The sequence below is a fragment of the Colias eurytheme genome, chromosome 1 (genome assembly GCF_061535395.1).
Source record: "Colias eurytheme isolate Ceu_HAF_F1 chromosome 1, ilColEury1 Martin Lab GWU primary, whole genome shotgun sequence".
In the NCBI taxonomy this organism is placed as follows: domain Eukaryota; kingdom Metazoa; phylum Arthropoda; class Insecta; order Lepidoptera; family Pieridae; genus Colias; species Colias eurytheme.
The window spans coordinates 529,423-542,587 of record NC_142980.1 but is presented as its reverse complement, the minus strand read 5'-3'; the positions used below and the strand labels follow the sequence as shown (position 1 = coordinate 542,587).

The 13,165-nt window shown below is 34.9% G+C and overlaps 1 protein-coding gene across 2 annotated transcripts in view; it reads left to right on the top strand.

The window, feature by feature from the left end:
• Positions 1–6,815, top strand: part of LOC149910836 (facilitated trehalose transporter Tret1-like) — a 60,105-nt gene extending 53,290 nt beyond the window's left edge. For both annotated transcript variants that reach the window (XM_090119814.1, XM_090119807.1), the window contains exons 9-14: positions 120–329; positions 667–744; positions 1,134–1,232; positions 2,570–2,715; positions 4,192–4,312; positions 4,971–6,815. In XM_090119814.1, the coding sequence (XP_089975940.1) occupies positions 120–329; positions 667–744; positions 1,134–1,232; positions 2,570–2,715; positions 4,192–4,312; positions 4,971–5,057 (741 nt within the window). In that variant the 3' untranslated portion in view covers positions 5,058–6,815. The remainder of the gene's footprint in view (positions 1–119; positions 330–666; positions 745–1,133; positions 1,233–2,569; positions 2,716–4,191; positions 4,313–4,970) is intronic.
• Positions 6,816–13,165: the final 6,350 nt, after the last annotated feature.

Sequence of the window (13,165 nt, the reverse complement as noted above, 5' to 3'; positions counted from 1 at the left end):
AGATGAACCTTTATCCCAGAATAAGATTCCCAAGACGCAGTCCGTACTAACCACATTGACCTTTTACCATTGACATTTTATTTTTTTAGCTAGCTAGCTATTATTGTGTGCTTTTCCAGACGTACTCGGTGTCGATATTCCAAATGCTGGAGGCGCCGATCGACAAGTACTACGCGACGCTGATCCTGGGCCTGCTGCAGATCGCCGGCTCGCTGGCCTCCGTGTCGCTGGTGCACTGCGCCGGCAAGCGCCCGCTCACGCTGCTGTCCACCGCCGGCGCCGGCCTCGTGTGCCTGCTGGTCGCCGGCTACGACGCCTACATACTGACGGTTACTGATCCAATTGCTTGATTAAGATTTCTTTGTCATCATCATAATATCAGCCCATAATGTTCCCAATGCTGGGAAACGAGCCAAGCCTATAAGGGCTGCCTATAAGGGTGCAGGCCATAATCCACCACGCTGGCCAAATGCAGGTTCACGCAGGCTTCCTCATGATGTTTTCTACAGCATTTCGAGCAGCGATGGTGTTTTCAACATTCGCTAATAAATTTAAAATCAATTTATTTCCTGCACGCTCGCCTAGCACTCTGATTATCAAAAGAAATAAGCAAAATAAAGAAATATAATAAATATAAATTTATTAAAATGCTTCGTGTTATTCCAGACCATGGAAGTTGGTGGAGATGTTATACCAGAAATCGTGAATATTACAACTACAGCGAGTACCGGCGTTATGTCTACGGTAAGTCTTTTTATTAGAAATCATTAGATTTATTGTATTCAAAAATTTTTAATTTTATTAGTTTTCATTCTACTACTAGTGCCATCTTGTAAATTTATGTGAAAGCTGTTCCTTTGTCCGTCTTGTCATCGTTGCAACTGAAACATTGTTGTAGTACGTACGAAATATCACAGATGGCGCTGATATAAATATTATTTTTAATGGCATTTTTGCATGATTATTTTGTTACTTTGTTAAATTTCCGTAATAATATGTAGTAAAAAACTAGTAAACCGATATAATATGATATTAAAAATAAAAAGATAATTCTATTTTACGTTTACTTTGATGTCTTTGATGAATGAATTTAAATTTCCGAATGAGCACATGAAATGAAATGTTTTCTGCAGAATAATCCCACCGCTTGGATCCCCACGACTCTGCTGATGCTACTGGCTCTGATCACCCACACGGGCATCAGGCTGCTGCCGTGGATCCTCATTGGAGAAGTATGTCTTCGCATTCTTAATTCTTCAATTGTATCTGAAACGATATACAGTTGACTATGTAATGTCCATTAAGTCCAGGTGTACTAGACTTAATGGAATCAACATGATAGATTCATGTATATTTTTAGTTACATGTACCTTAACTTTTATTTATATACAAATACATATCGTCAAAAATCAGAATATTTTCATAACAGGGATTACCGTCAACGTGTAGGTAGCAGAAAAATCAGCAAACGGAATAACCACTAAATAATAATTATAAAACTGAACTAAATAGGTAAGTAGGTACCTAATTATAAAACACTAGTTTACCGCCCACGACTTCACTCGCGAAGGAAAATACAAGGTATCCGCATTATTTCAGTAAGTAGTTAAATTTCGCGTATGCTTAAACTTGTTCCTAATAAATAAACTTACATTCACATATTTTATAAGTAAGTAAAGTAGGTATCGTGCGTTTAATTTACTTCAACGTATTGCCTAATGGAAATTACTAATTATAACAGATTCTATTATCTATATTATATTATCATACACCGTCTTCGCCCGTGGTACATAATATAATCAATAGCAACCGGGGGTAAACGGGGTTGATATTTCGCGGAAGACAGGATATCGCTAGTTAGCCAGTTAGTACAGATAAGAAGATTACATATGCTTTAGCAGACAATTCGTACCTATTATAGTACCTAGTATTACGGTTGTGCTTCATATGTGAGGCATTTCACGCGCAGCGGACAGATTTCAGAGTCAGGTTCCAGATTTCAGTTATTTTAGTAGGTATCTTACACCTGTATATATCCTAGGAATTTATACGAAATTTTTTGCATTTAGAAGCTTAGTTTTCTAAAAGTACGTCGCGCTAACCAGCTAAACAAAAAAAAAAAGGAGGCACTAATATGGGGATATTTCCGCGTTTCGCCATTCTAATACATGTAGCTTCTAAACTACTGCGATGATCTCTTTAGAACTTGGCGTGAAGTTTAAGCACAATATTAGCCATTTATTTAATGATACGAAAAAAATAAACAAATTTTTTAAATAATACAAAGGTTAATATTTTATATTTTCGAAATCTTAAATATGAGGATAGAAAGGTTATTTAATGTGGTATAATTAGTCAGTACCTAATCAATTTATTTAAAAATTACTTTGGAGTGTATTAGTTATAAGTGAAAAATTGTACTTAGTTAAGTATTTGTGATTAAACGTATTTTCTTTCTTTCAAAAAAAAAAATAAAAAGTTAAATGCCCTATAGTATAGATAAGCTAATATTTACCTAATGCTAAGCTCGTATTATGTATTCTGTGCTAATGCTGTTCTCTGGTTGCAGGTGTTCAGCGCACGCACGCGGTCGGGCGGCGCGGGGCTCGCCAGCGCGGTGGGCTACATCTTCGGCTTCCTCACCAACAAGCTGTACATCAGCATGGTGGACACGCTGTCCATCTGGGGCACCTACGGGTTATATGGGATCGTGAGGTGGGATTTTTTGAAGTGAAAACTTCTTTAGCGGCGTTGGGTATAAAATCTTAAACTCGCGTCAGGACACGTGGCCTGATGGAAAAAGCGTAAGACGGATGGATATCAAACATGCTGAACGTAAATAATCAAGTTTTCACTTCTGCCGGCACTCCCGGAGTGCAACCCGTCTTTTTACACGCTTTATATTAGCTTCACCTGTATGTTTGTAACCGACTTCTTTGGGCGCGATTTTGACCCTTTAAACGGCCAGATTTCGTTCAAACTTTGTAGATTTATTGATGACCGATGACAATACACTAATTTGATAAAAAATTTCTATTTTTTAGTTCGGTTTTCTATAAAAAGCGTGTTTTTTAGTTTTTTTTTAACTATTATTTTTATTTTGTCTTTGGGTTGTTATACACGTTGTAACAGGGATAAAAGTAAAAAAAAAATATTTTTAAAATGTTTAAATTAAAATAATAGTAAAAGAGCCAAGTCGAAATTATACCTTTATAATGTCCAACCATCCTTGTTTGATATTGAAATAAACGATTTAAACGAAAGAGATAATCTCCATCCAGAAAGCGGTTAAACAATTCCTGCGAAATATCTCTCCGATTTGATCCCACTGGACCATGATCCGAAAGGAAATCATCTCACTGGTTCTTGCTAGCTATAATATATAGTTTATACGTAAAAATATATAACTTTATTGTTAGTACGAATTGATACACATTACTTTTTACATGATTTGTTTTTATGAGCGTCCTAATTCCCAGATAAACTTTTTGCAATTTGGCGTGACAATTTGTAGTTAAAGCAAAACTCGACTTATCCACTTGTATCATATTTGATATCATGTATTGATGTCTTTTTTATAAGTTGTCCTAAATAAATGAGTGGAAACGGTTGGAGGAGGCCTTTGTCGACTGGCAAACAGATCTACAACAAGTGATAACTGCGTTAAAAACAACCGACTTCAAACTTGCACTTGCAACATTTACAATTACAGACAAAAATGCTCATAAAATAAAAACTACTGGGCCTATCCGAATAAATTTTTTTGGGACCAATTCGACACCATCCCGCATCGAACAAAAAAAGAATCACGTAAATCGGTTCAGAAACCTCGGAGTAATCGGTGTACATACATAAAAAAAAAACATACCGGCCGAATTGATAACCTCCTCCTTTTTTTTGAAGTCGGTTAAAAAAAAAAATAAGCATAATTCAAATAAGAGACTAGATTAAGGTTTACATTAGATTTTAAGTTTTATTTGTATTAGAATCATATTATAATAATTGTAATGTGGATCTGAATAAAAGGCTTTTTATTTTTTTTATTTATTTTAAAATAAATGTACAAACAAACAAAATGTACATAAATTATAGTTTATTTAGTTAATACTAACTCGTATTACATTAACATACTTTACAAGCGACATCATTAAAGAACAATACGATCTATAAAACAATAACATTTATCTCCAGCCTCTCGGGGTGCGTGATGTTCTACTTTATCCTGCCGGAGACGGAGGGCAAGAAACTCAACGACATTGAGAACCATTTCGCGGGCTTGAGAAAGCTCACTAACAAGGTGTATCGCTCCAAGGTATGGACGAAATTAAGCACTACATAGTATAAAATAAACTCGCTTTCTCTGACCCTATTGTATGCTTAAATCTTTAAAACTACGCAACGGATTTTGATGCGTTTTTTGAATAGATAGAGTGATTAAACAGGAAGATTTTAGTATATAATTAATTAGGTTATAGACAAAGCGGGCGAATGCTACTAGTATTATAAATGCGAAAGTTTGTGAGGATGATGATGATCATTTATTGATGATGATGTTTATTTGTTACTCTTTCTTGAAACAATTAATGATTTAGAATTATGTGAATCACTGGAATTGGACGTGGAAGAAACTTAACACTTATATATGAGATATAGAAAGAAATACTTGAATTTGCCCGCTGATAAATCCGAGGGTGAAATCGTGCGGCACTGCTAGTATTGTAGTAAATTTACAACAATAATTAGTGTATTTTATTATTATAGGTACCTTATGTTTCCAATATTTTTTGGAAAAGAATTAAATTAGGTATTTTTAATCGATATTCGTTATAGAGTTTATTCAATTTGTTTAGAAGTGGAGAAACTAAATAATTATTGTGTTTTTTGTAATATAATGGCTAATGGTATGATCATAACCATGTAATAAATAAAATAAAATGAATTAAATTTTAATAAGTATTATATTTTCGCAGAAACTGCCACCCCCTGAGATAACGAAGATAAGCGAGATAACGGGCTTCACCAACCCTACGTTCGATGGAGACACCACTTATATATAATTACAGCATTTTTACCAAATTTGACTCAAAGTCTCGTAATTTTCAAATCTTTATGTCTATTTAGGTTTTTAGAATTGTGCTGTGTTTAGATAAATAATTTTATAATTGACTTCGTGTTAAAGTACTGGATTTTTTTATGCTTTGACAATTCTTTTAATAAAATTGTTTGAATATTAACATAGATAATTAAAAACAAATGGGTAAATTGACAAGAATTGTAAATAAGTGTATAAGTTGTTCATGTATTTTGTTCGAAGTATTTGATTGTGTCATAAATTGTCTGTGATCATGATTTTTTTTTATTTATTAAGGTCGTAATTTACTAATTTTCAATATTTATTAAGTGCAAACTATTTATACTTTTTTAAAACCTTTATTATTATTGTAAAATCAAACTTGATGTATGTTTAAGAATAATTGTTAATGTACTAAATTATTGAATTAATGTTTTATATTATAAGAACGAAATGCATTTTAGTTTAAAAACTTCTAGAAACATTTACATACATAAAATACTGGTCATAAATCAGTATACGTATATATATTTCATAGTTTTAGGAACTATATAAGTATTTTAACCTGTTTTCTACTCCTAGATCTCTTCTATCTTTTGTAATCAGTCTTTATACGAATCTATTCTATTTCTTTCTTTTTTGGTTATGTAATTTGATAGCTATTTCTTTTTTTATTATATAAATATTAAATATACTTGGAAAATTCGACTTTTCATGAACTCAGTATTTTTGTAAGTATTCTACATCCCGCTATTATTAATATTACTCTGTAGAAAAAGGAATATTGGCATAAGTTTTATTTTTCAAGGTAAAAGGCCATTTTCACAACTTACAGATAAAGTTACGGTCGTTGTCCTGTCTTCGCGCGAACTGTCAATCACCTGAATGTTTCACCCTTTAGTTTCTCCGATTTTGGCGAAAATTTATTAAGCTTTTATTCCATAAAATCCCCAACAACAACTTCACATGTTATATCGTGACCAAGGACAACATTTTTATAGTACATTTGTCATATTAACCGACAGAAAAGCTCAACAAAATATATCAGAAGTTGTGAAACTGGCCTTAAATTCATACAAATACACGCTGAATGAGACATTTCAAAAGTTATAATGGGGCAAATGTTTGCCGCGGGTACACTGTCAGGAGCGACAAGTTTGCTGAGCGGTTCCAATGTTCACTTTAGGGGTGCGAGTCGGTTAATTTACAAGAATACATGAACATTTTCAATGCGTAATACTTTTCTCAATGTTCTCAAAGTTTCCTTTATGTAAAGACGTTTTAACGTCTCACAATTCTTAACTTAGTAACTACATTCCAATATGTGATCAGATTATTTGTAATATATTTAGGTAATAGTAATACTGATATGAGTTAACTTTTTATTAAATTTATAAATATTAATTGCCCCATCGAACAGTGTGATGCTAACATGGTTTATTTAGTGTACTCGATAACCGCTAGAGTAATAATTCATTCAAGTACAATTTTTGGGAAAATATTGTTTTTAGAAGCGTGAATTTTATAATTTGAAACAGGGTTCTTTTTATTGTAATTTTAATACACTGGACGTATATAAGAACAGTTGTAATCAATTCTGAAATATGTAAACTAATATTTAGTGTTAGTCTTAATTAATTTAATGATATAATTTAATTAACATTTTTATAATATTTATATACGCACAAACTAGCGCATTAAAATGTACCTACTTTGTATTATACGATTATAGATAATTTGTAAATATTAAAAAATATTCAATCGAGATGTTATTTTTTTAACCTCCCTTGCTCCCTTTACCATATTATAATTTTTATTATTTGTCTAATTAATAATATGGTTTTTATTAGCAGTAATGTATGGTGGCGAATATTGCACTGTAGGTACAAACTATTTAAAAAAGTATCAAAAAAACTAAAACTAAATACAGTTACACAATTCAGGTTGATATGGAACTATTATTAGTATGTGGCATTAATTTCAAGGGGTTTTTCAATTCGTTGTGGTCCATGTACCACAATATACCTCACAATTGTAACATTTGGCGCTCAGGTCCAAATTACAATATAAAACTTTAAATAGAGATGGCGCTGTTTCCAAAAATATACTCGTAAATCAAAACAAAAAACCCCATAACATAACACCATTCCAATGCAGGAAAAACTTTATTGTGAAACACGCTGTACGGCTGCGATTTATTAGAGGGAGGCAAAGCTTTTCCACCCTCTCGCCCTCCCGCCACTTATAATTGCCTGAAATACTACAATAGTAGTATTATTTACATTTCTATGTAATATCTTGTCGATGTCTTTCAATAAAAACATGGATGTACAATGTTTTAGTATTGAAGGAACTGCTGGATATAACCGTAGTATATTATTATTAGTCTGTGATATAACTTAGGAATATTTGGATGTATCAGTACTTTTTGTTATTATAATCAGTTAAACCCACGTTAAACCACAAAAAATTGCTAGTCATATTGAATATAATTAAAAGCTTTTACTGAGCTTTTAAGATATTGGTTCAATATGTTTCTTGAAGTTACTAAACACAACATACATTTTAGTTTCTTAAACGGGATATTAAAAAATTTAAAAAATTCATACAAAATAAATGTTGCAAGTTTGTAAAATCATAGCTATCAGTGGTCGCGATGCTGTCGCCACCCTCATTGAAATCACGCATACAGAAATGCGCAACTGGTGGTCGGGCGGGCGGCGGCGGGCTGCGGGAGGGCTGCATCCCAGAAGGGCGCAAGTGCATGTTGCAGCGTCGATACCCGGCCGAGGCCATAGGGTTGCTACTCTCCACGCATTACCTCCATTTATGTATGTATATTGTAATCGGCGTTACAATATATCACTGCGTCATCCGTATCAATCCCAGCCGGACCGTCGGGAGATAAGCCGCCTGAAGCTTTCGCCGTACTGAACAACGAGTGTTCCGAATTATAGCATAAAAAAGCGAAAAATTAAGTGCGCGTTTTAACTATCCAGTTGAATATTTGTAAAAATTTCGGGGATTACGTGCGTCCCGGACCCTGGCAACCCGTCATAACGAATCGATATCCTAGATTCGGCCCGGACACACGCACTCGTCGTCTTCGCATCACGAGAGCAACAGTTTTCGAGTCCCTCAGTTCAGAGAGTCGCTAAAATGGCTGCCAAAAAAAATCTGTTTGAGAATCTGCACGAATTCAACGAGGAGGAGATCCGCGACATCCGGATGCTGTTCGCACTGGACCCACCGGACTCCAAGAAGCGGCCGCCACCGCTGGTGGATTCGCTCGCCGACAACGAGGCGGTCATCCTGCAGAAGGTGCTCATCAGCATGAACGAGACGCGCATCCGGGTGAGGGTGCACGAGCAGAAGCGCGTCGTGTACCTCGTGTGCTCGCGCTGCGGCAAGCCCTTCAAGCGCGGCGTGCGGGCCTGGGCCTAAGCCCCCGTGTAGAGCTCGTTTCTCTCAGTTGTCGCTTTACAAAGTTTATATTGCACACGTTTTCCATTTAGATTCTATAGTTGTTAATTTGTTTTATTAGAATGTACTCTGAAAAAGAGGTCGAGTAGTGTAGAAAATAAAAAATTGGTGAAAATATTTGTGAGGTTTTATTTCTTTGTTAAAGTGTTCCCCTTTCCGAGAAACTAATACACAATACCTCTTAATACGCAAGTAGGTATGCAATTCAAATAGAAGAGCAAGCAAAGCTCGATATGTGTGATTAAATATCATTATATTGAGTAGAAATATTGTGCTCGATAAGCTCTAAATACTGTTGCCTTTTATCAGTTCATGTAGAATCTCTCTTTAAATAAAGTATTGGCGACAATAATATAATATTAATGCGCCATTTAATTTGAGGCTTGTGTATTTATTGAGCAAATTTGGCTTGCCTTTAACCGCGGCTTGTTTGCGGTCGCACACAGCCTGAAGCCACCTGTTGCTTTGTCAAATCTACGAATTTACTGCCAGTTTATCTCCAATGTTGTATTATGTAAGCCAAATACTGAATGATGTTGGATGCAAATTGATTAATTAACATTTTGCCTTTGAAACGATCAATAAAATACCAATCAAATCTAGTTTTATCGTTTACTGCTTGGGCTGATAATATGGTAGCATTCTGAACTTATGGATCGACTGTTTGGCTCGCCTGGTCTTCTATACTTATGCATCAGTTTTTAGAATCGAAAAAATATCAAGGACTTATTTCTGAGAATCTTCAAAATTGTCATTTTCAGTATATTAATTAGGACTGTACGGGATAGATATCTCATATTCATTTAGGAATAAGGATAGGGACCATTTGATAAGAAGGAAGGCAGTGCTTAGGTATATTGGTATTTTATTTCCCAAATGATAACTTTGCCATTTTAATTTAATGCCATCATGTATATTTTGGGGTAATAAAAACACAGCATTTTTAACATTCATTTAATTGGTAATCTTAACTACGTTTACATCAATTAAGTACGCTAGGACACTCGATGTTATGAGTTGTTTGTGTTTGGAACAAGGGCTTCTAGACAAATTGCATAAACGATGAAACCAATAGGGTCTTTCATTAAACAAGGATTGTTTTCATCATCTTCATAACGTCTACATGAGATCTACCGAAAAGTTATACGAATGTAGGTACACTAAACTTCCATCCAGCTTAAATTGGAAAAATTGTTCAAAACTAAATTCAAACTAGATTTAGGAGAATATTCGGACATAAAAATATTCGATTTGCCATTTGTCTATTCCCCAAGATCTTTATTTCCGTATTTTACAAACATCAAAAAGTATCATAATCGTAGATTATTATCATAATCATTACATTTTAATCAAAATTGCGCAACAGTTGTTTTTCGCACGTAACATAACTTCAGTACCTACACTAGAATGTCCGACTAAAGGATAGAATTAAAAATTTAATGGTGTATGCGAGATGAGGCGCACACGGCCATCTCGATCATAATTCTATCCTTCAATGACACAGGTTATATCTAACATTAATTTATTTTAATTAAATGCTTATTATTACTACTGATTGAGCACAAATAATTAAAATTAGTAAGTAAAATTATAAAGTGCACTCGTGGTGACCGCAGGAGATTAATTTAGGAAATGTATATAGAAGAGATAGGATTGCAGACAATGTTTAGGTAACACCTATCCTCGATGATTAACCTAGATGCTGCAGGCTAACATACGCGACACCAAAACCAATTTTGCCGATATCGATATACCTATATTTCGATAGAGAAAGACTGTTTCTCGTCAACGAGACAAAGCGAAGTTTAAAATCGATTTAGTTAATTATTATTCTCATTTATGCTGTTGAATAGCGACTGAAAAACATACAATCATGAAATAGTTAAGTATTGAAATTTAAATTAAAATGTGTTGTCTTCACATTCAGAAAAAGGAAATTACCTGAACTCTATATCATTTTATAGTATTCTTGTCTAGCAGTATTTGCCGCCGCGTTAAGGCCGCTAGAGAAAAAGACATAAACGATCCAAACGCGACAAAACGAGCTGAGAAAATGTTGTAGCGCGTATGCTTGGCCCGCTAACATAATATGAGATATAATTGACTATCGGATACAAACACATATTGTTACAACTAATCTTACCAATTAATATAACACGGTTAGGCCGCGTACACAAAGACCTACGTACATAAATATCATATTTAATACACTAAAAGCAAATAGGACAATATTATAAAGACGAACAATGACAACAACATTAAATTTTAATATACTTATTCAAAATTATCTTAATAACTAAAAACAATTGTTTTATATATATACTGAATAATGCTTATGCGAATATTTATTAGGATTGTCGCAACTATTGTCTTTTAAATTGCTCTGAGATTTGTACTGCCCTAAAACCAAACTAGATAGTACTCTAACAAAGAGCTTGGTAAATATTATGAAATTAAAATTTCAAGTCTAATGTTATAATATAAGTCTAATGTAACGGTATATTAAATTATATAAATTTAGGATCAAGTTTCGAAAGTGTAGAAAAGTGGAGATCGCTAACTCGTCAACTTCATCAGAAATAATTTGAAACGTGTTAAATCCAATTACTAAATTTCCCTCCCTAATCATAAAGGCTGTGTATTTTTATTATTTATACAATAAATGTTTTAAAATTCACAAATACCATATTTAACTAGACAACGGGTCGGTTCAGTGACGACTGAACCGGCCACCTATTATGAACCGTGCACTAAAGTCAGAGCATTGCCCCCTTTTTTTTCTTTTATTTAAGTGGGGAAATCTTGCATAGATACCCACGGCCCTCGGGGAAGGAGCCGTGGGTCATGTCGGATTCTTACCGACTAAAACCCCATTGTTCCATCTAGCCACTAATGATGGGGCCGCGGGTATCGGTTCTTCCGCGACCCCCTCGGCGGCAGCCTGCCACCAGGCCAAGCGCAAACACAGAATAGCGAAGGTGGTTCGCCTGTTCTATCCTCCAGTTGGCGGCACGAGCGGAACTCGTCTCACGCCGCCACACCGCACCGGACGGATTACATTCCCCGTTACACCGCCCGGCGACCTTCATCAAAGAGGCACGTGACGGCGCCTAATAATGCGGCGCCGGATCGGGTTCGCGTGAGGTTTCCCTCTCGCACCCGATCTGCCTCCTATCTTGCGATCACCGCGATCTGATCCGCGCCACTCGCCATTGGGCGAACCGACGTGATGACCGCGATCAAGCGAGCGCTCGGCCCACGCGGGGCACGGCCAGACTGAGCTGCCGGCTCTCCGCGCGGGCACGCCAGTCGGAAGCCACGATGGGCTCCCAGCTTTGCGCCCACTTGAAAGTTAAAACATATCTTTTATAGACGTCATGTAGTTTATTATGGATTTGTGAATATTTACGACGGTTTCTTTATTCGATCTAAAGATCTCGATCGAGTAGCAGACGATGATCTTTTATAAAAACTATTAAAGATGTATTGAAAATTGGAACCTGGTCTTAATACATAATAAAAATTGTCGTCGGAGCACACGGTGAATTACCATAACTCTAATATTATTATTATCTGTTTAACTCACAGAACAGTAAAGTAGATAGAAGTGTGATGTGGGCGTGGCCCACGTGTCACTTGTAAGGTAAGATCACCTAACTTGCTCTCAGTTGTGCGCAGAAAAATATTCGAGTCGGTTGTCAGCTGTCAAACCTTTTTTCCGTATTTATTCATTAATTAGGACGTGTTGTTCGGTATAAGAGTGCAAAAATGATAGCAGACGAAATAATATCAGCAATGGAGGCATTTCATACCATCGGTAAGTCTTATTTTTATTTATTTTACATATAATATTTTATGTTATATCTTCGCTTGTAATTTGTCAAAATTGTATACAAATATCTAGTCAAAATGAACCTTAATCCGTAAGAAATTAGTACTATTATAGATTGAACAGCAAACAAGAATTTCTGGAATATTATTGCAATAAACAAACGAATGTCGCTTTAGTGATGCTTGTGGCGCATATCGACAGTATCGATACTTTAGAAAAGACAAACATTATAAATATTAAATTTTATTTTATTTTTCCTTAGCTTTCATTAGTCCAATTTATTTACAGATTTCCCAAAGAGGCTAATTTAAAAGAGAAATGGATAAATGCAACGTGACGAGTTAACTGAATGCCGACAGCACTAAGCAGTCTAACAAAGGCCATCGATACAGCAAACCTACGGCAGTTCCAAGATTTAAAATAATGCATATTTTCTGTTTGTATTTTGTAAATATAGATTAATACTATTCTATTCCGTTTTTTATTTAATAATAATAATATAAAAAGACGTACTTAGTAGTAATAAACATACTCCAAAATGTGACACATTATACTATACTCGTATAATAGAAAGAAAAAAAATACACAAAAAATATTTATTTGTGAATTATCGATATCTCGATATCGATAACAAGGCTGACATCCCTCAGGGCATAGCATCAGATAAATATCAAGTTAATGTCATTAATGTTGAGTGACACAAATTTCAACCTTATCTCTATGTGTTGAGGTTCAAAGTTATATCTATCGAAAACTAACGCCCTCTGTTGTGGAGTAGC